The sequence below is a fragment of the Zonotrichia albicollis genome, chromosome 9 (assembly GCF_047830755.1).
Source record: "Zonotrichia albicollis isolate bZonAlb1 chromosome 9, bZonAlb1.hap1, whole genome shotgun sequence".
NCBI classification, from domain to species: Eukaryota; Metazoa; Chordata; class Aves; order Passeriformes; family Passerellidae; genus Zonotrichia; species Zonotrichia albicollis.
The window spans coordinates 38,676,437-38,700,445 of record NC_133827.1 but is presented as its reverse complement, the minus strand read 5'-3'; the positions used below and the strand labels follow the sequence as shown (position 1 = coordinate 38,700,445).

The following is a 24,009-nucleotide window of genomic DNA, read 5'->3' as shown; positions in this document are numbered from 1 at the left end:
AATAATTATGTGAGACTTGAGGAGCCATCCACTGGTGCCTGTGCTTTTCCAAAGGCAGATCTTGTCCCTGTTTCTGTCTTAAAGAGGTGTCACTCTAGCATATGGCAGAGCTGTTTTTTGGTGTTTTTCCAGAAAATTATGTTCTATCCATAGAAACTGGTTGTGATAAGAATTCATAGACTTCTCTAATTAAAATTAGGTAAATGATGAAATGTCATCAGCCAGCTGTGGACAGCAGGATCAGTTAGAGAAGGAGCTGTGATTGTAGGAGGACTGTACAAAGAAATTCTGAGGACAGGGAAGTCAGGAGCTGCACTGCCCAGTGTTGAGAAAGCTGGAAGGGACAAAAAAAATGGGTTTTGTAGGTACAAACAGAAAGTCTCAAGGTTATTTGCTGAATCACTAGTTCACTTCATCACCTACTTTGTTCCGAGACCAGCATTACAATGATCAGAGCAATTCCTTACTGGTTGTCTTCCCATTTCTGCTTGGTTGTACCTCCCACAGCAACTTCCAGAAGGTGGGAGGGGTGGTGTTGAACCTGTGTCCTTCTCCTGCACCTCCTGATGGAAGGTTTTCCCTGTCTCCCCTTGCAGCCTGTCCCCCAGGGTGGTACGGAGCAAACTGCCTGCAGCGCTGCCTGTGCCACGGCCAGGCCACCTGTGACCCTGGGAGCGGCCAGTGCCAGTGTCCCCAGGGCTGGACAGGGACAGCCTGTGAGCTGGGTGAGTGCCACCACCCCCTCCAGCCCTCCAGCACCTCGGTTCACTCACTCTGGAAAGAAGTTCAGTTGTGCCGGGGTCTGGTTTGAGATGACCGAGAGGAAAAAGGATGGAAAACAACAGGTGGGGAGAAGTTAAAAAAAAAATAATGGGGTTGTTTAGTCAGAAATGAGACATGATATTGGAGCTTGAACATATCCATGGTGCTGGCAATTTGCTGGCAGAGGAGAGAAGTTATCTATTCTTTGTCCCTTGGGAACAGGGAAGACAGGTAATGAGCTCCATTTAAGGAGAAAGAAGGAAAGAAAGGCTTAAAGAGGAAAGTGGTGTATTTCTAGAGAATTTTCCTAAAGGAGGCTTCAAAGTTTCCTTCACTGAAGGTTTTTAAGCCCAGTTTAGGTGGTTCATCATATTGCAGAGGCATGAGGGAGTTCCTGCTGAGGTTGCTGCAGCCTCACCCTCATCATCCTCCCCATCCCATTTCAGAGTGTGGGGCCGGGCAGTTTGGAGAGGGCTGTGAGCAGAACTGCAGCTGCCACCATGGGGTGTGTGACCTGCCCTCAGGGAAGTGCCTCTGCCACGCTGGCTGGACCGGGGAGCGCTGTGATGCTGGTAAGGGCAGCTCTTTCTGCACATCCTTCATTTGAACCATCAGCCATTTCTGCCAGTTTTCTAGTTTTTTATCTTAAATTTCCAGTATCCTGCAGGCCACTCAGGATTTGTGCACTCTCACCCTATCTCAGACCCACAGGCAGGTCTCTCTCCGACCATGCTCTTGTTGAAATCATTTTATCTCCTCCTGCCTCTGTTCCCTGCCTGCTAGCAGTTCGTGGGCACAGTTTGCACTGCTCAAACCTCTGTCCCTGTGTGCAGAGTTGTGTCAAAGCAAACAGCATCACCCTCTCCATGGACCTGTCTGGATTTGCAGTCCAGGCTGTGACTCATTCTTTGCAAACTTTCCTGTGCACAGTCACTAGCAGCCAGCATTAAATGCTTCTAATATTTTTAATATCTTCACTGATATTTTCTGGCCATGCAATCTGCTAAATATCCTCCTGAGCAGGAGCTCAGGCAGGGAGGATCCTGGCTGGTGGCCAGTGGAAGCTGCTCCCCAGGCAGCAGGATGCAGGAAGCAGGACTCCTGTAGGACTAACCAATATGATTAAGCAGAAGCCATTTATTGTTTAGATTATACCCTATTTATACATTCTAAAAACTACTGCACATGCTAATTACACACTTCTTGATTGGTGCTTCTATCTTGTCCATGTGTTCTGCATGCACTTCTCAGAGTATTGGTTGCAGTCCAGGTGGTTCACAGCCCTCTGTTTTATCTCGTTCTTGCAGTCTTGGTATTCTGTTTCTCAGCCTCTTCTTCCTTAATTTAGCACAGTTTATGTCTTGGTAACTATTGTATTTGTGGGGTGACCCAACTAAGGGAGGAGTGATGAATCTGACTCCATGTTCTCAGAAGGCTAATTTATTATTTTATGATGCTATATTATATTAAAGAATGCCATACTAAACTATACTAAAGAATACAGAAAGGTTACTTACAGAAGGCTTACAAGATAATAATGAAAACTTGTGACTCTTTCCAATGCAGCTTGGCACTGATTGGCCAAAGACTGAAAACTCACAACAGAAGCGAATAAAACAATCACCTGTGGGTAAACAATCTCCAAACACATTCCAAAGCAGCAAAACACAGGAGAAGCAAATCAGATAATTACTGTTTTCCTTTTTCTCTGAGGCTTCCCAGCTTCCCAGGAGAAAAATTTTGGGTGAAGGGATTTTTCCAGAAAACATGAATGCCACAGATAACCTTGATGAACTCCTGAGAGTGCTGATAAGAGTAACTAGAAGCAGCCTGGCTGCTGCACTCTGTGGCCTGAGCCTTGCAGATCAATGCCCCAGCAGGTGGAACGTTGCTGTCTCTGCTTGCCCCCAGGCTGCCCCCCGGGATTTTTCGGCGAGCGCTGCGAGGAGCGCTGTGACTGCGCCCACGGCCGCTCCTGCCACCCCCAGACTGGAGCCTGCCACTGCGAGAGGGGGTGGCGAGGGAGGCACTGTGACAAACGTGAGTGGTGAGGGGACAGATCAGCTGGGGTGCACGTCCCCCCAAACCCAAGCTCATGGCTGTGGCTGGGCATTTTCACACTCTCGTTCCATGGGGCTGGGCTGGGGGTGCTCGCAGGGGTGGGTGCATGAGTTTTATAGTATTTTATTTTAATAAATTAAAAATGGAGTTGTATTTTATAAGGTTTTTTTAAGGATAAACTGTCTAATTAAGAAATGATACTTAACTTATTTTTTATTTTTAACTTAATAACTAACTGCTTGTGGTTTGTTATGTGCACTGTTTTGTCTAATTACATAATACCACCCAAACCCATGAAGAAGAAGGTGAAGAAAGAGGACTAGCTTCTACCCTAAAACTTCTATCTTGCTTTATATATATTACTATATATTGTAAATTTAGGCCCACTGACAAGGGGAGAGAATGATATATCTGACTCTATCTTATTAGAAGGCTAATTTATTACTTTCTTATACTATATTATATTAAAGAATGCTATACTATACTATACTATACTATACTATACTAGAGAATACAGAACAGATACTTACTGAATGCTAAAAAGATAATAATAATGAAAACTTGTGACTCCTTCCAGAGTCCCGACACAGCTTGGCCCTAATTGGCCACTGAGTTAAAATAACTTAGGTTGGAGTCCAATCAAGCAATCACCTTGAGTGAAACAATCTCCAAATGTATTCCATATAAGCCAAACACAGGAGAAGCAAATGAGATAAGAATTGTTTTCCTTTTCTCTGAGGCTACTCTCTGCCTTTCAGCTTTCCAAGAGAAAAACCTTGAGCAAAAAAGATCATGTTCAGAGAATGTAAATACTGCATCTATATTCTAAATATATAGATGTCGCTGTAGAGCGCGGCACGGTGCAAAGCACCAAGGCTCCATCAGAAAGGTGTATAAGAGAGATTTATTATAGCAACATGTTGCTTTTATAGTTTTTCAAGATGTTTAGATTTACTTAACAGATGCATTCACTGCCCATTGGTCATAAGAAACAAAGTTCTCAGTAGGTGAACAAGGAGCCACGTCATTCTGTGAGCTAGCTAGTGTCCATTTCTTTTAACTTTCTCTCTTCCATCATGTTGTCATGGGGACAGCCTTGGTGTCTTCCTTGACCTGGGGTTTTTCTTATCTTCAGGAAGCCTTCGCTGGCTCACAAGATGCAGCACAAAATGCCTTTCCTACATATAGATACATAAAAATATACCTTCCATATATACTATATTCTAAATATATTTGATACTATATGTTACTGTATTCTAAAACTTTATCTCTTAATAATTTAAGTTTTCCACCCTGTGATATCACACACTTCTGTTCAATCTCCCCACCCACAATCCCAGTTCCATCATTCCATTGTGGAAGCCTTCCCCACGCCCTCAGGTCTAACGCAAAGCGTTCTCTTGGCGGTCAGCGCCTGTCGGGGCAGCGAGTGTGACATTGTGAGTGGGCAGGGCTGCAGCGGGTGGCTTTGTCCCCGTGCTGTCCCTGATGGGTTGGTGTCCCCGCAGCCTGCCTGCCGGGCCGCTACGGCGCGGGGTGCGCGCGGCGCTGCCGCTGCCCCGCGGGACGGGCCTGCCACCACCGGACGGGCGCCTGCGGATGTCCCCCGGGAGCCACCGGCCACGGCTGCCACAAGGGTGAGTTCCTTGCCACAGCTCAAATGCTTCCCTTGCCAGTCCCTTTATAATCTGTTTATGGAATCAGAATGTGGTGGTGTGGTGCCTGAGGAGGGAGGAGACACCAACCTGATGGGAGGGGAGATGGCCAAGGGTGCTTGTCCCTCACCTGGGTGGTTTGGCCAGCTCTGAGTTCTGTTTGGGCTGCTGGCCAGGGGCTGAACTGTCCCCAAACAGGCTGAGGATGTGCCAGGGGAGCCCTGCCCTGCCCACAGCCAGTGAAGCAGCAGTTCAGCTTCTGTTGGCCTTGTCCCTATGCTAGGCTATCTATTCCACCTCTCAGAGCTCATGGAAAGGACGTTTTCTGCTTTCTTAGCATGGAGTTTGGTCCCCCAGAGCTGTATTTAAAATCAGGCTCCTGTTTTGACCCCAGCTGCCACACCCTGATTTTGTTCCTCCCTACAAAACTTTGCCTGAGCCTTGTGTTAGCCAAAGGAGAACCAGCAATAAATAAGAATTGAAAGGACTGACATCAGTGTCCATTACCCTCCACCAGAGGACTCTAAATGCTGACCCACAACCAGGGCAGCTTAATGGAAATGAGATGTAAGAATTAAATGTGGAAGGTCCAAAACCTGTAGGCAATGTGGCTGTCAGCAAGCAGAGTGAAACCTGTTGATGTTGATGTTTCAGCAGCTTTGCAAGTTTAAACTCCCTGCAAAAGGCAGAATGTCTTTATCCACACACCTGGTCCCTTGGGAGTTACACTGTTATTTTAGTCAATTTCACCTGACATTTCCCTATGATTTTTTTTCTAGTGACAAGAAAATTGTATCTGGCCCTTGACAGTTGGGCACAAATTGACTGAACAAAACAAAATCAAGCATTCAAGTAACCCCCAAGTAAATGTAATAAATCCAAAGTCCCGCAGGAGAGCGTCATTCCGTAGGCAGGGATTTTATTTAATAAATTTCAGCCCGCTCTTTGTTTGAGCACTATATTTACCAAGACAAATTTAATTTATTGGTTTGCATTTCTTCTTCCCAAAGCTTGTCCAGCGGGCACGTATGGGCAGGACTGTCAGGGAGTGTGCCAGTGCTCTGCTGAGAATCAGGAATGCCACCCTGTCACCGGCCACTGCTCCTGCAGCCCAGGCTACCATGGGGCACAGTGCCACCTCCGTGAGTATTTTTGGGGGTTTCTGCCTTTCTGAAAGAGAACTGAGTCTTTCAGGAGCATCTACTGAAGCTTTGGGTTCATCCGTGTCAGTACAGTGGTGACTGAGAGAAGTAGAGGCTAACTATAGTACGAAAGTTACAGCATTACAAATAAATTATAGTATAGGGAGTAAGCATAGGGTGGGCTAATTTACACTGAAAAAGTAGTTGTATTATTGCAAGGAATTAATTTTAAAAATTTTTATAACATATTTTAATTCTAAAAAAATTAATTAATAATGTTACTTCAAAAATGTAATAAGTTCAATCCTTCAGATTAATTTTTAAGCCTACCAGATTTACCAGCTAAATTCTTCCCAATCTCATGCCACGCTAAAGAATGTAAAGATCATTCTCTGCGTTGCATCTCTCAGCTACACCTGGATTTTGTGCAGCTCTCTCATTTCCAAATACCAAGTCCGAAATACTTCCCGAAATCTCTGCGTGCTCAAGTAAGGACAAATGGTTATGAGAAAACAACAAGCTGAAATTGGCAATAAATCCAAGTGATTCATAAAGTCCTTTCAGTTACAGAGCCTTCTGAGGAACAGTCAAATTAAACCAACTGTTACTCTGGATTGAAAAATGGTGACTAGTGTAGAGGACAAAATGCCAATTGGCCCAATGCTCCATCATAAAAAATATTCCCAGATCCACATGGCTCATGCTGGTATTTTAGGACATCTGTAAAGTTGTTTTTGGTGGAATGTGGCAACTGATAAGAAACATATACCAAAGCAGCCAATAAAGGAGACAGTTAATTACCTTTTTATTTACAACTTTAATTTTGGTTTTACTCCACGGCTTGTAGTAGTCTCATTTAGAGCAGAAAAAAAGGGAAAAAAGAAAAAGCTGTTGTCTTTCTTGTTCAATTTTTCTCTCTTTAGTGAGTGCTGATTTCCCTTTCTTGGGAATCCCGCACAGCTCTGTTTGGCTTAATTGCCTTTTGGGGTGACAAAAGCCAGCTGTCACACGCACAGCTCTAGTAAGGGTTAAACCACTGTTTTATTCCATTAGCAGAAATAGGGGAACGGCTTAATTTAGAGATGGGCCTTTGTATTGCCATCACGTCATCACAAGTTATTCTTTTAAAATATAAATTATAAATAAAATACAAAGGATTGATCCTGTCCTCCTCTGTGCATCAGTTTTTGCTGTAAGTGAGATCGAAACCTGGCCTTCAACACTGAGGCTGGAGCCATCTGGATCCATTATACATTAGATTATAATAAATGTTGTAGTAAAGCAGTAGTGGAGATCAACTATTTAACAGGATCATTTTAAAAGACTTAATCGTGGTCAGCCTATTACCTTTATGTAGCAATATCTCAGTATTCATTACCTGTGCACATAGCACTAAATCTCTCGTTACAGTAAACGTCCTCAAACTTACTTAGATACTAAAGATTTTATTTCAGAATTTTAAAATTTAATGTTTAAACAATTACACTGAAGTTCTGATAAAAAAGATATAAAAATACTCATTGCATAATAAAATGAGTTTTGCTGCATTCAGGGGGGATTTTTGCCGTGGATTTCTGTGTAGCTGGGATTAAAACTAAAGCATATGAGATTTGAGATTTCATGGTGTTTTGAACTCTGAGATTCCAAATATGTACAGCAAATTCTTAAGCATGGGTTTGTTAGATATTTATTGGTGAAATAATGAAATTATGGAAGCTCACAGAAAAATACTCATCTATGTTGGTGTTGTTCCCGTTGTCCCCTGTGCCGCTCATAGACACAAAAAATAGAAGGAGAACAGTTATTTGTGGATTATTTTAAGTTCAGGTCAGTGGAGGGAGAGATTGTGGGCCTGATTCTGAAGTGCCTGACTGAAAACCAAGGATGGCTGGCGTGACTTTGGTGGGAATGCTGCAAGCTCCTGCTGTCCTGCCTGCAGGGAAAGCTGGGGCTGCTCCAGGGTGAAGAAGCTCTCGATGGAATATTAAACCAGCCCAGGGAGCCGCTCCCAAACGGGCCCTGGTCCAGTCAACATGTGGTTGGATGCTGCTGGAAACAGTTCCTGGCAACTGTTGCTGTATTTATGAAAAAAAGGTTCAAGAAAGTATCTATAAAAGGTGTAGTTGGCTGGGAAGTCAAATTTCCAGGAGCCAAGAGCAACGGGGCTTTCATGTTCACAAATTTTGGAGTGAGGAGCTGAAAAAGTCTCTTGGCATGGTGCAGAGGAAGCAGACAAGCTAGCAATAAGGTTCCCATCACTTGTCCATAACTTGGTGGATGGGCAGGTCTACTTGTTAAAAGGAGTAAAAAGCAATAAGTGGTGGTGAAATTATTTAAAAAAAAAAAAAAAAAGGCATGGTATGTTTCTGTGACATTGACTGGGCTGGGAGTACCCAAAGCCAGAAAGATCTCACCAGCTTCACCCTCAGGCTGAAAGTGACAGGATGTGTCAGAAGGGATTATTTGACAATGTGATTTAATAGCAATGGTCAGAAAACCTCAGTGTGTGCAATTGCTATGGAAAGATTTAGGAGCGCTTGGTCATGACAAACCCACTCAAAGCAGAAGGAAAATCAGGAAATGAGGTGGAAATCTGGCTGCCACTCTTTTGTTCACAGAAAAAACATAACTCAGAAGCGCAGGAAACTGTTAAATTAGAAAATGTCTTTATGAGATAACTGGTGGTGCAAGAATAGCCCTCTCTGCAAAGGCAGAGCCTGCTGAAATGGTGGGACATGGTGCAAATTGCCCTCGTTATCTGCCTCAAAATTCTTCTGCAAAGTACTAACAGATGAGGTGGCCTTGTTATTGAGCATGTGCACGGTGCAGCAGCTGAACATGCCCTGCGTGTGCTGCTCCTTCTTGTGCTAAAATATGGCAAGGACAAAGAATTTGGGAAGGAGGGAATTGCTGCATCCCAGTCATGGAGCAGCTCCTGCTAGCCTTGAGCTAAGGAATAGCTCTGAAAGCTTTGCTAGGGAGAAGCAGCATCTTTTGGAGTCTGGGAGACAGAATTTCTTAAAAAAAGGAGAAAATCCAAGTGATGACCAAAAGGAAAAGAAGGAGGAAAAGAGAAGCTCACACAGAGTAATTAAATAATTGAATCTGGATGAGACCTTCCCTTGAAGTCCTGGTGGGAATGAAGGGGGTGTTGCAGGGCTCACTCCTTGATGCCAGGGCTTGCACATGAAACAGATTTTGAGTCCTGGCAGATGGAAGCACTGACAACAGAGCATTCATTGAGAGGAATCTGTGTTTGGGAAGGGCTGGGGAGAGTATCTGCACGTTATAAAAGCGTGTATCTGCTTAGTCCTGATGATCTGCTATCCTGGTTTGAGCAGAAGCCAAGGTTCAGTTTTATTTTAAAAGGCACCCCTTCAAAGCTTCCCATAAGCTCTCCCTCACTCTTGAATAGTTCAGAAAAGCCAGAGATTTCTCCAGCCACTCAGGCCCTGCTTTCGAGCCTTAGGAAAGACAGAATACATGAAGTTATTTGTGCACAGATTGCAAGGGATCTGTTGCTTGGAGACGTGAGCAAATATATTTTCAACCAGGTTTCTAAAGTAGCCACAGACTTTCCTTCTGCCAGGGAAGAAAAGGAAGGGGTGAGCAAAGAAATGGCATTTGGAGGTAGTAGCACAAGTGGAACTGTTGGATGATGATCATGCTGCTTGAGCACCAGCTACTCCTTCTTCCACTACACTGGAAAATTAGGGGAATAACCTGCATTTCTGGAGTTCAGAGGTGGCACACTGGAGATTCACTGGTGCCCCTGCCCAGCAGCTCTGCCCAGCTCTTCCCCTCAGTTCCAGCCAACATCACTAAAGATCATGCAGAAGGCATAAAGTGTGGCAAATGCATTTACATCTTCCTGATCTTTTGTTTGATTTTCCTTGAACATTAGCTGTCCAAAAAGAAACCAGAAATCCTCACTACCCCTAGAAAACCTCTCCATAGACAGTTTGTTGTCCTGTAACACTGGCCCAGCAATCCATCCAGGTGTGGTGATTCTTGTGGTTCTTTACAAATCACAGCTGCTTCTTTTTTCCTCAGAGAATTTTCTGGCTTTGCATTTAAATAATGTTCCTCCTGTATCTATCTTCTGAGGAGGTGTCTTCTGAAATTCTGAGTTGCTGTCATGTACACATTTTCATGGTCTTCCATCCACAGGGTTAGAAGGGAGCTTAAAGCCCATCCAGTTCCAGTCCATCCCCCTTCCATTATCTCAGGTCGCTCCAAGCCCTGTCCAACCTGCCCTTGGACATTTCCAGGGATGGGGAATCCACAACTTCTCAGGGCAGGCACTAACAGTGCCAGCTCCAGTTTGCAGGGAAGGAGTAGGTTATAGAGGGAACAAACTTTCTCCAACTTACGCATTTTAAGATGTGACCTACCCCATATCCATGAAACAGCTGCTAAAAGAGGCAGAAATGGCTCACAGCTTCTCACTGACTTGGACAAACTATGTGCCTGCTGCCCAAAGGAAGAGGGAGAATGATCCCATATCTCCTCTGTAGGAGGGAAAGAGGGAATACATTCATTTGGAACAGAAATCCTAAAAGGAAAACCTCTGTAGAATGGGGTTTGCTTTTCTTGCTACTGTAGCATCAGGGGAATGGGAGAGCACAGAGCCAGGAGCAGCAGCACTCAGTCCAGCTCTCCAGCATTTGACAGTGCAATCAGAGCTGTCCCAAGGGCACATTGTCCAAAGGAGTCATCTGCTCCTCAATGCCTACTACTGGCCCTCTGGAAGCGAATAACATTAGAAAATGAAAATCAAACTTTGATTGAAGGCGACAAAGTGCATAAGGCATGAAATGCAACAGGCCCAGTAGCAACCTAACTTAATTGCTGGCTATTTTTTCTTTTAAAACAGGGTGTCCAGAAGGTACTTATGGTTCAAACTGCCAAAATCCCTGTAAATGCATGAACGGAGGCCGCTGTGACCCCGCGTCAGGAGCTTGTGACTGCGCTCCCGGTTTCATTGGAGCCAACTGCAGCAAAAGTAAGCCAACATTCGTGTTCTGCTCCTGTCAAAACACAGCAAAGAGAATCATTTGCATAAGAGCTTGTCTGAAGAAAAACAGACAGATCCCAGCTACCTCTTCCTTGAATTGTAAATCAGGATTCCAGCTTTGTAAAAAAATCTCTTGCAAAATATTTTCCCTCACTCCTGCATGCATAGAAGCAAGGACACTTACCCCAGGATTACAACCTGCTTGCCCAAGTTTATTTCTAGAGCCAGCTCAGCATGAATTGCTCAAGTTCCTTCTTCCTGTCCAAAATTTCGAGGTTGAGAAATTATCTCAATATTTTTCTTCACGCTATGGTGCCATTCCTTTCAATAAATGGGAAAAAAATCAAGTTTTGTCATGGCAAAACTGGTAAAGACTCCATGGCAACCCTACTGTTACTTCTGTGTTTCACAGCTAAATGCTGTGGCTGAATTTCTGTGCTGCTTCCAAAGCTCTGGTCTCTGTGAAGTTCTCTTCAGCTTATTCATAGAGAGGCAATGTTTGAATGTTTGGCTGCCCATAGCTTTGCTCTTCATTGCTGGGCAGCATCAGTATTAAGGAAGGAAAGATGTTTTAAGCTGGAAAAATGAGCAGTTGATATTTCAGTAATTCACTCTTCAGATAGGAAAGAGTAAATATTCCATGTGAAATTGTGCGTTATGTTTATAATCACAAGTTTATTGAATAATTATTATAATCACAAGTTATTTATAATCATGGATTGTATTTATGATCACAAGTAGTCTCAGAAGGTAAAGCAGTCATGTGTTTGGATGGGTTCTGGCTTCATGGTTGATGCTTTGAAGTGCATTAAGGGGAATAAAAACAAAGCCAGCTCTTCCCCAGAGATTGTAGCTATGTTGAAAATGAAAACTGCCATTGGATCCTGTGGGTGTTTAACAAACCCTGTGTTCCCTCAGGCTGCCCTGAGAGCTGGTATGGGAAGGACTGTGCCCAGCCCTGTGCCTGTGGCAAAGGCCAGTGTGACCCACGGACCGGCGAGTGCTCCTGTGCCCCCGGCCACACGGGACCTGCCTGTCAGCAAGGTAACAGAGCAGCACCAGGTCACCTCCCAGGGGTGACACATCAAAGTACCCAGCAAATAAACCCAGTGCCAGACATTGTTCACAGCCAGGGCCTTTGCTGATAAGGCTGCAGTTTGGGGCGCGCAGCCTCTGTCCCTCCTCGCTCCATCACCCAGCCTAATCCTGCCCACACCTCCCTGCCACCCTCTGGGGCACTGGGCTCTCCAGGAAGCTGAGGGGCTGTGTCAGGACAGAGTGTTTGGGTGAAACTAATAATAATCATGTAGTAGTGTCCCACCACCCTAGCGAAACCCTAGTCACTTGGGATACACGTGGGGAACATGTGTTTGTATTTATTCCCTGTCAAATTCATCCTTTCCTTGGGGTGCTAATTTTTGGGTTTTTTCAAACTTTGTTAATTCTCTGTAGTGTGTCCCCAGGGACAGTATGGCCCCAACTGCCATGGGACGTGTACCTGTCAGAACGGTGGCATCTGTGACCACGTGGATGGCAACTGCACCTGCGGGCTCGGCTGGACAGGAAGATCCTGTGAGGAAGGTGATTTCCTGCTTCCATGGCAGTGGATTTGTACACTCAAGCTGGGATTTGCAGTGTCCCCAGACACACACAGACAAGGACAGTTTCAGAACTGCCCCTAGTTAGAGCTTCAGGTCTTTTTTCAAAGACAGTTTCCTCCTGAGCCCTGCTCATTAATTCCCCTGCACACTCCTTATTTCTTCTGCACTCTGTTATTTCTTTTCCAGTCCAACTTTTGCATTCTTTTGTCTATAGGAGAGTTGGGTTTTGTCTTCTTCCATTTAATCCTCAGAGCAGAGGAAGCCTGTGTCTTTCACCTCACTGGTTGTGTTCTCTTTCATTTGACTCTGGACTGGAGTTGAGCTTCCCATGTGTTGACTTCCCAGATGTTCTGACAACATCTGTCCAAATCAATTGAGATTGTCCTGCTCTCTCACCCTTATTCTCCATGACACCTGTCCCTTGTGCAAGACAAAGCACACTAACAGAATAAGCTCATATTCTACTCCAGAATGTCCCCTGTCAGCCCTGTCGTCCCACAACTGTCCTGTCCATCTCCCTGAAACCATTCTGCATTTCTGTGCTCCTATTTTTCTCTGTAGGGTAAGAGATATCTGTTATGGACTTGAATGTTCAGGAAACAAGTTTACCGGTATGAAATGCAAGTAAATAGTTGTAAGTACACATTCAAGACAAATGTCATCATTAAATCATAACTGCCATGGTTCAAGCTCTTCAACACCTTCCCAGATTCTCATTTACAGCACTTCTGTCCCTGACACCTCAAATATTCACCTCAAACTCTATATCTATCTATACCAAGAACTGGTTGTTACAGGGGAGCGTCCCTATATAAAAGTGTCATCTAGAAATGACACTTTTTAGCAGCACTCTGAGATGCAGCTGTTCCACTCTGCATCTGAGGAGACTCAGAGCCCTGCTGTGCATCTGTGTGCAGAGGAGGAGCAGGGAGGACAGGAAAGATGCAGCTGCTCACAGTGTGAGTGCTCTGAGGATTCAGTGGGCAGTGAATTCTCTCTGGGCACAGGCTCAAAAACATTTGCAGTTAACCAATATCTGGGTGACCTAGCAAAGGCCACCTTTTTTTTGCCTGTTTCTGGAGATCTCTGTAGTCACCCATAGGCTGAGCTGGGGCTGCCAAGGCTCAGCAGAGTGCTGCAGGTAGCCCCACATGGAGAAGTGGATTATGGGTGTATCTCATAGATAAAACATCTCTAGAGTGGAGCACAGGAGGCAGACATGCACACACTGCATAAGGAACTGTGTGTTGTATCACTAGAGAGAGCTTCACTATTTATCTTTTGACAGTGGGAGTGAAATTATTGGAAAATTGAGTCTTGATCTCCACAGCAGTGTGGGTTTGAGTGTGTTGTGACTGGAAATCAAAGACAGCTAATCAGGCATCCTTTTAATAGAGCTTAGATATGATGTTCCTGGAAGATCCTGTCTGGCATTTGCAGGGTTCTCAATCTGATTATTTGGACGGCCACGCTCGTTTAAGTTCGTCTGCCCAGATTCAAATTATCCCAGCAGTGGGAAGTTAACTTATTCAGAGATGATGCTGAGGTTAATTATATTGGCACAGTCCCTTCTGCATGACTTGGCTTTCAGTAATTTGAGACGTGTTTAGTTCTGTAAAAGCAGATAGCTCATTATACATGGACAGACTGTTGCTATGTGTGAAAAAGATCCTCCTGGTTTTATTAGGAATTTGAATAGTGTGAACTCCAATGATAACACAGAGGAGGAAAAGCTTCATGTTTTCTTTCACACTTTTTAAGTGCCTAAAAGAAAATATTGCTGTAGATAAAGAAAGAAAAAAGAAAACCTAATTTATGCTATTCACTACAAGGCTTTACAACACATGGTGTGGGTTCAGCATCGAGTCTGTGAAGAGAGAAATTGAAAAAGGCAGACTGTTAAAAGTGAGGAAATTGCTGTTCAAACATCTATATAACATAAAAGATTTCTCACCAAAGTATGTAAATCATAGTTGTGCAGAAATCCTGTGTCTTCATAACAAATATTCATTGGTCTGCAAATTACTCTCTGGGTATCATCTCTTGGCAATGCAGTCTGTCACATATGAGCTTTTCTGGGTGAGGGCAGTGATTTTTGTTTGTTTTTCTGTCCATGTCCTGCCAGCAGAGTGCCTCCCAGGAAAGTATGGGGCTGGCTGCTCCCTGGACTGCCTGTGCCAGCACAATGGCACCTGTGACAGGTTCACAGGGTGCTGCAGCTGCCCCGAAGGCTTCTACGGACGCTCCTGTGAGCACAGTAAGTGGAGGCACTCGGGGCAATTGGTAATAATTGGTAATAATTGGTAATTGTCACAGGTTTGGGGCTTCAGAGGAGTTAAGAAACACCTCACTGGTTCAGTGAAAATTTTAGCATGTCCCAAATCATCCACCTCCTTCCAGATCTTGCATGTCTCTGATGCTGGGTGGTACAAATTTAAAAACCCATGGCATTATTAGAGTTAAGGATAAATATCTTCTTTTGTTGGCTGCCAGGGAATGTCACAGAGAATACAGAGGATTTTAATGGTGTGTATTATTTTCTCCATGAACCTTCTTCATTTTAATTTTTCAGGGTGCCCCCTTGGATTTTATGGGCTGGGCTGTCTTCAGGCCTGTGCCTGTAAAAATGGAGCAAGCTGTGATGCAGTGACAGGACAGTGCCTTTGTCCTTTGGGCTATCATGGTGTCCACTGTGAAAAAGGTACTGGTACACCTCTGATAGGAAAGAAAAAAGAAAAAGGAAAAAAAAAAAAAACACCAAACAAAACAAAACCAAAAAAAAAAAAACACCAAAAAAAAACCCCAAAAGCAGAACTCATTGTAAAAAACATCATGTAATTACTGAAATATTTGTTGAGAGCCACTTCTTCCATATTTTGAGCTTAATGAATATCCTGAAACACTGAATTTGGGACAGATTTCCTGTTCTACAGCTGGGTGTTCCCATTCCCTTATAAATTAACTACTCTGGTTCCAATTAATACAGTGAAAGTCCTGGTCTCCGTGATGTCTTGCAACAATGAGTTCCACATGCCATTTATTAAAAATAAGTCCCTTTTACTGATTCTAAATTTGCTTCTAAAACTCCAAATAAGATTATTAAATAGGTGCATGTCAAACCTGTTGAGTGTTACGGAGGGGTCTTCTAGAGAGTTGTAATTAAAAATAAAAATAAGTGCCAGCTACATTTCTGGGACAGATTTACAGATACCTTTGAGAAGCTAGATTAGACAACCCCAACAGAAGGAGAGCTCATATAAATAACGTGCCCATTCCACTATGTTTGATTTCTTCATTAAACTTGGCATTTACACTGATTTCCTTTATGAGCTTTCCCCTGAGACATCTTGGGAAAACTCTGGGTTTGTTGTACATTTTGCCACTCAAACATGCATCTAAAGGTTTCTCTTGCTGTCAGGCTGTGCCAGGGGCTGGTTTGGTGAGGGGTGCCAGCATCAGTGTGACTGTGGAGATGCTCCTTGTGACCCAGAGACTGGGAAGTGCCTTTGCCCACCTGGGAAGACTGGAGACAAGTGTGACATTGGTAAGGGCAATATTTTTAAGGGCTGGACTGTGTATTGTTAAACGACTCTGACCTGTTGGCTTCTGAATAACTGTGAAAGGACATTTGCTGGTGTTGAAGAACACATTGTTTGTAGAAAATCGCTCTTTGTGGTTATCAACACCTTTATCAGCAGGCTTGTACCTCTTGATTTAATCAATATTTAAATTGATATACTGATAGGAAAGTTGTTCATGGGTCAGCTGTAAAATGTCATTTGCCTTGAGTTTTGGAGAACACAGGAAGAATAGACCAAGAAGTTTTGCAAATGTAGTGGGGAAGACTCCAGAGGGTGCAGTTGGGACCAAGAGCTCCAGTTGCTGTGTGCTTTGTCACACTGACACTTGTGACCCTTTTCAGACCAATGCATAAGTATGTCCAGATCTGGATTTGCTTCTCCTGGAATCCCCACAGATGAGGGTGTGGAGCTGCAGCAGCCCAGGGACTTTTAACCCAAATGTAATTCCCTGCTTTGCAGCACAGGCTGTGTGCTGGCCCACAGGAGCAGAATTGTTCTGTAACAAGGATATAAAAATAGGTGAGAAATTTTTCCTGCAGGTAAAACCAGCCCCAGTGCTGTGCCCTGGTGGGGTTGGGTGCAGGGCTGAGAGGCAGCAGTGGCAGATCCTGATCCAGTCTCTGGTCACAGCTGTGGCTCTGATCAGAGCTCAGGGCCAGGTTGGACAGGGCTTGAAGCAACCTGGTCTGCTGAAAAGTGTCCCAAGCCTGTGGTTGGAGCCAGGGGAGTTTAAAGGTTCCTTCTAACCTAAGCTGTTCTGGGATTCTGTGATTGTGATGGAGCAGTTTTAGGGTAATCACTGGAGTAAAAGGAATTGCAGTGGTTTAACTGAGTGTCAGAATTTGATCCCAATGCTGTGACAAACAACATGAAAGGAGTGAACATCCATGTGCTGCTGTGGAGCTTCACCAGGAGCCAAAATCCTCCTGAGCCCCTGGAGCAGAGGGGGAAAATTATTTCTCCTTTTGTTCTAGGATGGGGCAGAAATAGATTTAAGCAAGCTGTTATAAATACAAATTGCTGTGAGCTTAAGCATTAGTGCAACTTGCAAAACTAAAATGGAAAATGATTTGTTTCCCTCTGAGCAGTGTCCTGTGGTCAGGAAATGAATCTCTCAGTCTGCAGCACTGCTCCAGTGGGAACATGAGCCACCCTCAGTGCCCGCACAGCCCTGGGTGTCCCTGGGCCTTTGCAGTAAAACTTTAGGCAGAAGTGGAACGCAAGGGGGAAGTTCAGCACCAAAAATGGGAATTGAGGTTTTCTTCCTCACAAACTCTGCGAGTCATTTTTATTTTTCTTAAATCAGTGAGGGTAGCCCCCGTCCATGAAAAGCTGTTATGGGGTAGGTTTTATTTGCATTTTTATTTTCAATTAGGCTCAGTTCATCTGTGATATAACTGTGAGCAGCTGTGACTGTGCAGCAGCCATAAAGATAAAAGGCCTGATTTTAATTTGAACTCTGGTAAAGCACCCATTAAACAGGCAAAATGTTAATTAAAAAAAAAAAAAAAAGAGAGAGAGAATATAACAGACTTTTATGGGCGTTCTTTTTCTGTGGTAAATTAACATTGCAGACTTTCAAACAGATGTCTTAAATACACATTGTTATTAACATGAAAATGTGGTATTACATAAATTAAAATCAGGTCCAGAGGTGTTTGGGGAGACCTTTTCTCATAACATTTCCTAATTGAAAAGGCCAAGCTCAGAGCGCACGGGGTGAGTTCTCCCACGTGCTGGGGCTGCAGGGCTCAGCAGAGCTTTATTTACCTGAGGGTGCTCGTGGGAGAAGGCAAATTCCCTGCTTACAGGGTTTTCAGAGAGGTGAGGGAGAGAGGGGCATTGTTTTCTGTGTGTTTCACACCCTGCCTTGCGACCCTGCTGCTCACTTTCCATTCCTGCCTGTCCTCCGATACTTAAAAAATATCAGTGAGGATTTACCAGCCTAGGTATGAAATGTATTTGCATTTGGAAGTGAGGTTTTTTTTTGTGTGGGTTTAATTTGCCAGGATGCAGCAGAATTGTGCAAGAAACGAGTATCTATAAAATGGATTAATTCTCAGTGTCACCTTCTGTGAGGGAAGGCACGTACTGACAGCCCAGCCACGCAGGAGGGACAGGGGCAGGAGATAGATAGTGTGGATCCAGGATGCTGACACCAACTTTCCTGAGCAGATCCCAAGATGTTCTCTGTTGGGCTGTCAACCCCTGTTTTTACACCAGCCATGATTTCCATTCTGGGAACTCTTGGGGACAGCTGGGCTGCAGCTTGGGCAGAGCGTGTGGCAGACGAAACTCGACGACTGCCGCGCTTTCCCAAATGTCGTGTTTGAATGTGAACAGATGTGGGTGTCTGAGCAGCTTCCTGATCCCACAGCAGGGGGAGGCTGCCAGGAGTGTTCCCCGTGCCCCAAACCCTCCTGTCCTTGCAGGGTGCGGGGCAGACAGGTACGGCCCCGGCTGCTCCTTGCGGTGCCAGTGTGCCGGCAGATCCCGCTGCGATCCCCACAACGGGAGCTGCGCCTGCCCCGGCTCCTGGAGGGGCCCAACCTGCACTGAAGGTAACCAGCCTGGGTACAGCCTTCCCTGGGGGGTAAAACACCTCTGGCCCCTGCTAGTGGTCTGTTTGGATGGGAGGGTCAACCCATTGGATTGTTTGGATAATTTCTCTTCTTAATGAAATAGAGTTCGGAGGGAAAGTTTCCTCTCGGTTGTGGAGTAATCACAATTCCTCCTTTAGTTTAGGAAAAACTTTGGGAACCTTCTGATTTGGAGGTGTTTTATAGTTTTGCCTGCTCTCTGCCTCTGTGAGGAGGCTGCTGTAACTCCCTCCTCTACCTTCTCTTCAAGGCTGCCATTGATTGAATTACTTAAGTGTAAATTGTATAATCTATATAATATTTCAGTATTAGGTTATATGGACCTGAAACCATGTTTCTACTTAATTCTCTAGGTGGCCCTCCAAAGCTTCCTTTTTATGAAGAACAAGCTCAAGAAAGAGGGAGTATTTTTCCAAGAGCTCTACAACAGTAACATTTGGACTAATAAATGAACTGTTTTATATGCACAGACGGTATTTGAATTTGGATATGAAAACAGTTATTCAATTCAGCTTGAATTGTACTGAAGTATTCACACTTCTTATGGAAGACTACAGAGGCCATTTAGTAGCTGGATCCTTTTAAAGAGTTGAATCTGTTTCATGTGTTCATTCCTAGCCTCTTGCCCCTCCATTAATCTACTCTGGACATTCTTTCTGGTATTAATATAATTCATTTCTTGAAAGCCTGGACATGTTTTTAATCAGAGCAGCTCCAGAGAGTATCAGGATAAGCAGCATGTAACACATCACCATGGAATGAGCCACACTCCCTATCAGGGACTTTCTAAACCCACTTGACAACCAGCACCAAGTTTGAAGAGTATTCCACAGATTATTTCTCTACAGATTCATTGCAAAATCACATTGCACAGAAACTAGAGGGATTTATCAAGTTAATTCCTCTTTGAATAACGTGGTGTGTTCTAGAGAAGCACGCAGTCTAATTTTGAACTTTTAGCTGAAGAAGAATCTGCTGCAATCCGACAAGAGTCCTCAACACGCTGTTAATTTATTTAAGAGCATTTTCTGCATTTCTGGTGTGGTTTGACTGATGGGAAGGTCTCTGCCTGAATCTGCCTTCCAAAGAGCGTGGTGTCATCTGCCAGACTCTCCTGGCACCCTGTGTTCTCACATCCTGCCAGATGAATTTCTCAGTGGGTTGTCAAGCCAAACTGTGCAGCACTTCTCATCAAACAGTATCTGCTAATGCAGAAAAGGTTTTATCTTGAGTGGAGAAAGCAGATAGTAAGCAAGGAGAGATGCTTAAAGATACTGTCTCTGGTGTTTGTGCTTTTATTGGGCAATTTGTTTTCTATCAAGTCATCTCACAACAGTCCTGATCCCATTCAACAGCTGCTGGTGGCCACCTCATAGAGCAGAGACATTTTGGTGCTATTTTGTCTGTTTAGACAGGTTTTCCTTTGATATTGAACTATTTCATTATAAAGAAATGTATGTTCTGTATTTTAATATTCTGTTAACCAGACTAAAAGATTTCAGAGTGCCTCTTTATACCTCTTTTTAGGTTAGGAGTTACAAAATCTGTGTAGTAACCACTTTATTCTGACTGTATCAAAAGTGCACTTAAGAAGGAGCATCAGGACCATGGTAGGCACAGAGTAGGGGCAGTTCCAGCTCTTGTACTGACACTCCATTTCCCACCAGAGCAAACTGCAGCTCTGCAAGAGCATGGTTTTGTTTTGCAAGAGACAAAATTACAATAATTGATGGAACCTTGGAATTTTTGAAGAAGTTGTGGTTGGGTAAGTGATGAGTTGGTGAAGCAGGATCCAGGAGGTTGGATGGGAAGGTGAGGTAACAATTTTCCCCCATGGTTCACCAAGGTCTTAAACAAATCTGCAGTCAATGACTGTCCAGGCCAAAGCAAGTGGCACTTGCTCCCCTGGGAGTTTATTTCAAATTGTGATCTATGGGAGGCAATACAGTTTTGGGAGGTGTTTTCCAACGTTCATGGAAGTCTTATTGTTGTTATTCATCACTTTGTAGGTATTGAAAGTAAAGGCATTTGTGAATGTGTCAAAATTAATTAACTAACTGTGCTTTCAGCCAGAAAATCACTGGGGCTGATGCTGATCTCTTTTAATTTCTTCTGTAGAGCTCAATGAATGTCACTAGAAAGTTAATTCAATGTAAGTGTGGCAGAATTATGGTCCCAGAAGTGTGTGACTCTCAGCAAGGCAGTGATATTTTAAATGTTCTTTTGGAGGTGTGATGGCCTGGGTCTGATCCTACCATTGTGTGAATTTGGGGCAGTTTCACTGAACAGGAACCTGTAAGGTAAATCTCCTGTGAGGCAATGAGATATAATCTTAGCAACTGCTGGAGAAGAGCAATTCAAGTTGAGCAGTTGGCATATTTTGGTCTTAGCCCTGTATTTACTGCAGAGCCAAACTACAGCAGCAGTGCAAGTGTCACACTGTACTTAAGATATTTTGTAGAATGATTGAGTGAGTAAAGCTGTAGAAAACCTCTGAAGGTCTGAGCTTCCCTTTAAAGCCTGATCAACTTCAGAGTCAAATGGGTCAGAATTTCATCATTCAAGTCAAATTTCAGAGATTCATCTCACCCAGTTTTGAATATCTCCAAGAATGGAGATCCCACCACCTTTTGAACCTGTCCTAGTGGAGAATTCATTTTTGTTCCATTTTTTTTTTCTCTCTGATTTCTAATCAGAATTTCTTCAGTTTCATCTTTGTTCCACTGATTCTCATCCTTTCAGAGTGGATCTCTGAGGAGCCTTTGGCTTCCTCTCCCCACAGCCCCCATGGGGTAGTTGGGTACAGCCTTGGTCTTCTCTTCTGAGGACAGCCCATCCCCTGGCCACATTCCAGACATTCCAGTTCCTTCCAGCTGCCCAGAGGCTGGTGTGCTTATTCAGCACATAAACCCCTTGACACTGCTGTCAGACAGCAGAGTGTATCAAATGTACTGTTTTTCTCTTATTTTTGTAGATTGATGTGTGATTCGAGCAGCTAATCAAAGGGCAAACCTTTCTCAAGCCATATTATTTACACCCATGTATTCTTGTTTACATTTTCCACAGTACCTTGATAATAGAATTGTAAATATGTAGTATAAGGAAATAAAAGATTTTTGTATTACGTGTTTTTAAAGGATGTCACTGTTTTAGGTACATGATGAAACACATATTTTAAATGACTGATACTGAGTCTTTGCCAATGAATTAAGGGCCCAAGTAGATCTGCTTTGGGAAGTATTTCAGCAAACTTTTTTTAAATCAAAAAATGCCAATTCATGCAAACCACTCCATATACAATAGACTTTTTTATTCAAAATGCTTCTTAGCTTCTTTATGTTATTATCTTTGGAAAGGAAGTTCACTTCAGTGCCATCAAACAGACCATTCTGATTTGTGGCTCTGCATGACTTTTGTTCCAAAACAAAGCACAGTCATATACAGGTAAAAATCAGAATTAAAGATTTCAAAAACGTTAAAAGAGAAATTTTGATTAAGATAGTTGGAGTATCTTATCTTGGTTCTTATTTTTTTCATAAGGCAGAGAAAATGTTTACAGGATTTTGTTTTCTAGAAGAGCCACAACTTCACATTATTAACTACTAATTAAGGAAGTTTATTTGCTTCTGATATTATTGCTCTGATTCTGCTCCTTACTACAGTTTAACAGATTTACCTAATTCTTTGCCTACAAAATAGTCTGTATTAGACAGGATGGATTTTTTTAATGGAAAACTGACTAAATCAGCTTTTCCAGGGATTAATTTTGTGGCAAGTGAGTGTAGTTGCTACTAAATTAACGCAACTCTGCTTATTTGCTTCATCAGATTCCAGTGAAGGAGTGTCAGGCTGATGCAGTCCTGAGCACAGCACTGGGGCTTGTTGAAAATGGAAGTGAAGAACTCAGTGAGAATGGGGTTTATAGTTGGATTGATGTCCATCTTGGTGGAGGCTGGCTCTGTGTTCCCCAGGAGGCTGAAGTTAATTACACTTCCTTGCAGAGAGAGCTCTGTGTATTCCTCTGCAGCGCACTTGCACGTGCAGATAACTCCTTTCAGAAGGACATTGGAATTATTTCAGCCATGCAGCTCCTGTGCCAAAACCCCCTCTCTTACCTTGTGAGCTCCAGATAACTCCAGCAGGAGAGGGAAGGAGCTGAGTGTAACTCAGTGGGCCCAGCAGAACCTCGCTCCCTGCGAATTCATGAAACCAGAACAGCATGTTTTAAGTTAGACTTCACTAACACTATCCTCATAGGAAAACAATCAGAATTTAAAAAATTCCCCGCTTCCCCTGCCAAAAATTATTATTCTACTTTTATCCTTTTTATGTTGAAGAACCATAGCTATTAAAGTTTGCCCAGATTCCTTGCCAACCATATTATTTTGATTGGCTGCAGGTTTCTGTTTGTGTAAGTAATAACCAGCACAGTGTCAGGAGTTGCCAACGGGACAAACATGGAAATAATACCTTCATGTCCTTCCCAGAAGAGGCAAAGACACATTTGGGAGCCATCGTGGCTTCAGTGTGCAGATCAAACGGTGACTCTGTCAGAATTCAGCTTCTTATCAGAGCAAAGTACAGCTCAGGAACAATCTTTGAGAGTGCTGGTGGACCAAGAAGCCTCCATCCTCCCATTCTTGTGTTAATACTTTTATATTTAGGCTAGAAACCTCCTCAGCCCCCAGTTTTTGAAGGACTTTCCTTCAGGTTGACCTGAGTAGCTCTTTGCATGGGCTGCAACTGTGCCCAGCAATTCTTTGGCAAGGTCACAGCTTTAAGTTCTGTCACTGTGTAAAGCAATTTCCAGCAGTAAACACCAAATCTCAGCCTTGTAGAGCATGAGTTGTTGGGTTTGTTCTTTTTATTGCTTTTAATAAGCACTTGCATAGCAATATTATGTCTCTGTGAATTTGTAATCCCTTTTCAAGAAATGTGTGGGATGTATCTCGGGTTTGTACTGTACTTTCTGTTGTAGACGTGTTGTAGTGAAAGGATGCTGATTTTTTTTTATATAAACATGTCATTAAAACTTGGTCTTGATTTTCCCTCATTTCTAGTTGTGAAGCAACAGGCTTATGCTGTAGATGAGATTTTATTCTACCGAACTAATTGACATTCAGAGCAAACAGGCTGAAATCACACCTGCTTTGCTAGTTTGTGTAGAATAAATAATGACCTGTGCCCAAATGGGTTTGTATATGATCCCTGACCAGGGCAGCCTGGCCAGTGACTGAGCCTGACAAATGGAGCTTTCTGGCACTCCAGAGTATTAGAAATATTCAAAACACAGCATAAATCTTGCTGGGAGAGGATGGTTGTGAAGTGTAACATTTTGGGAAGACTTGGGCACGGAGTGCTTTGAAGGCGTTTGAAACCACACACCTGCAGCCTCCCATCAGCCTGCTTGGGCACTTCCCAGAGCCCAGCTCTGCCAGCAAATGGCCTGGTTCACCTTCAGGGTATTGTCTTCTCACATTGGCAGGGGCTGAAGGAACATGTGTGCCTGCTTAATGCCAAATAATGCAGTAAGAGTGTGCCGGTTAATTGGAAGTAGCAGGCTAAATTGAATTCAAAATGTGTAACAAAG

The 24,009-nt window shown here is 43.6% G+C and overlaps 1 protein-coding gene across 8 annotated transcripts in view; it reads left to right on the top strand.

The window, feature by feature from the left end:
- The window catches only part of LOC102062060 (uncharacterized), a 191,920-nt gene extending 168,465 nt beyond the window's left edge, over window positions 1-23,455 (top strand). For 7 of the 8 annotated variants that reach the window (XM_074547471.1, XM_074547465.1, XM_074547469.1 and 4 more), the window contains 13 exons: window positions 597-725; window positions 1,209-1,334; window positions 2,674-2,802; window positions 4,332-4,460; window positions 5,489-5,620; window positions 10,497-10,625; window positions 11,556-11,681; window positions 12,090-12,218; window positions 14,367-14,495; window positions 14,811-14,939; window positions 15,657-15,782; window positions 18,252-18,380; window positions 18,773-23,455. In XM_074547471.1, coding sequence (XP_074403572.1) covers window positions 597-725; window positions 1,209-1,334; window positions 2,674-2,802; window positions 4,332-4,460; window positions 5,489-5,620; window positions 10,497-10,625; window positions 11,556-11,681; window positions 12,090-12,218; window positions 14,367-14,495; window positions 14,811-14,939; window positions 15,657-15,782; window positions 18,252-18,380; window positions 18,773-18,852 — 1,622 coding nt within the window. In that variant the 3' untranslated portion in view covers window positions 18,853-23,455. Of the gene's footprint in view, window positions 1-596; window positions 726-1,208; window positions 1,335-2,673; window positions 2,803-4,331; window positions 4,461-5,488; window positions 5,621-10,496; window positions 10,626-11,555; window positions 11,682-12,089; window positions 12,221-12,802; window positions 14,496-14,810; window positions 14,940-15,656; window positions 15,783-18,251; window positions 18,381-18,772 lie in introns of those variants that run through there. The other variant, XR_012581682.1, reaches the window with a different exon arrangement.
- The last annotated feature ends 554 nt before the right edge of the window (window positions 23,456-24,009 follow it).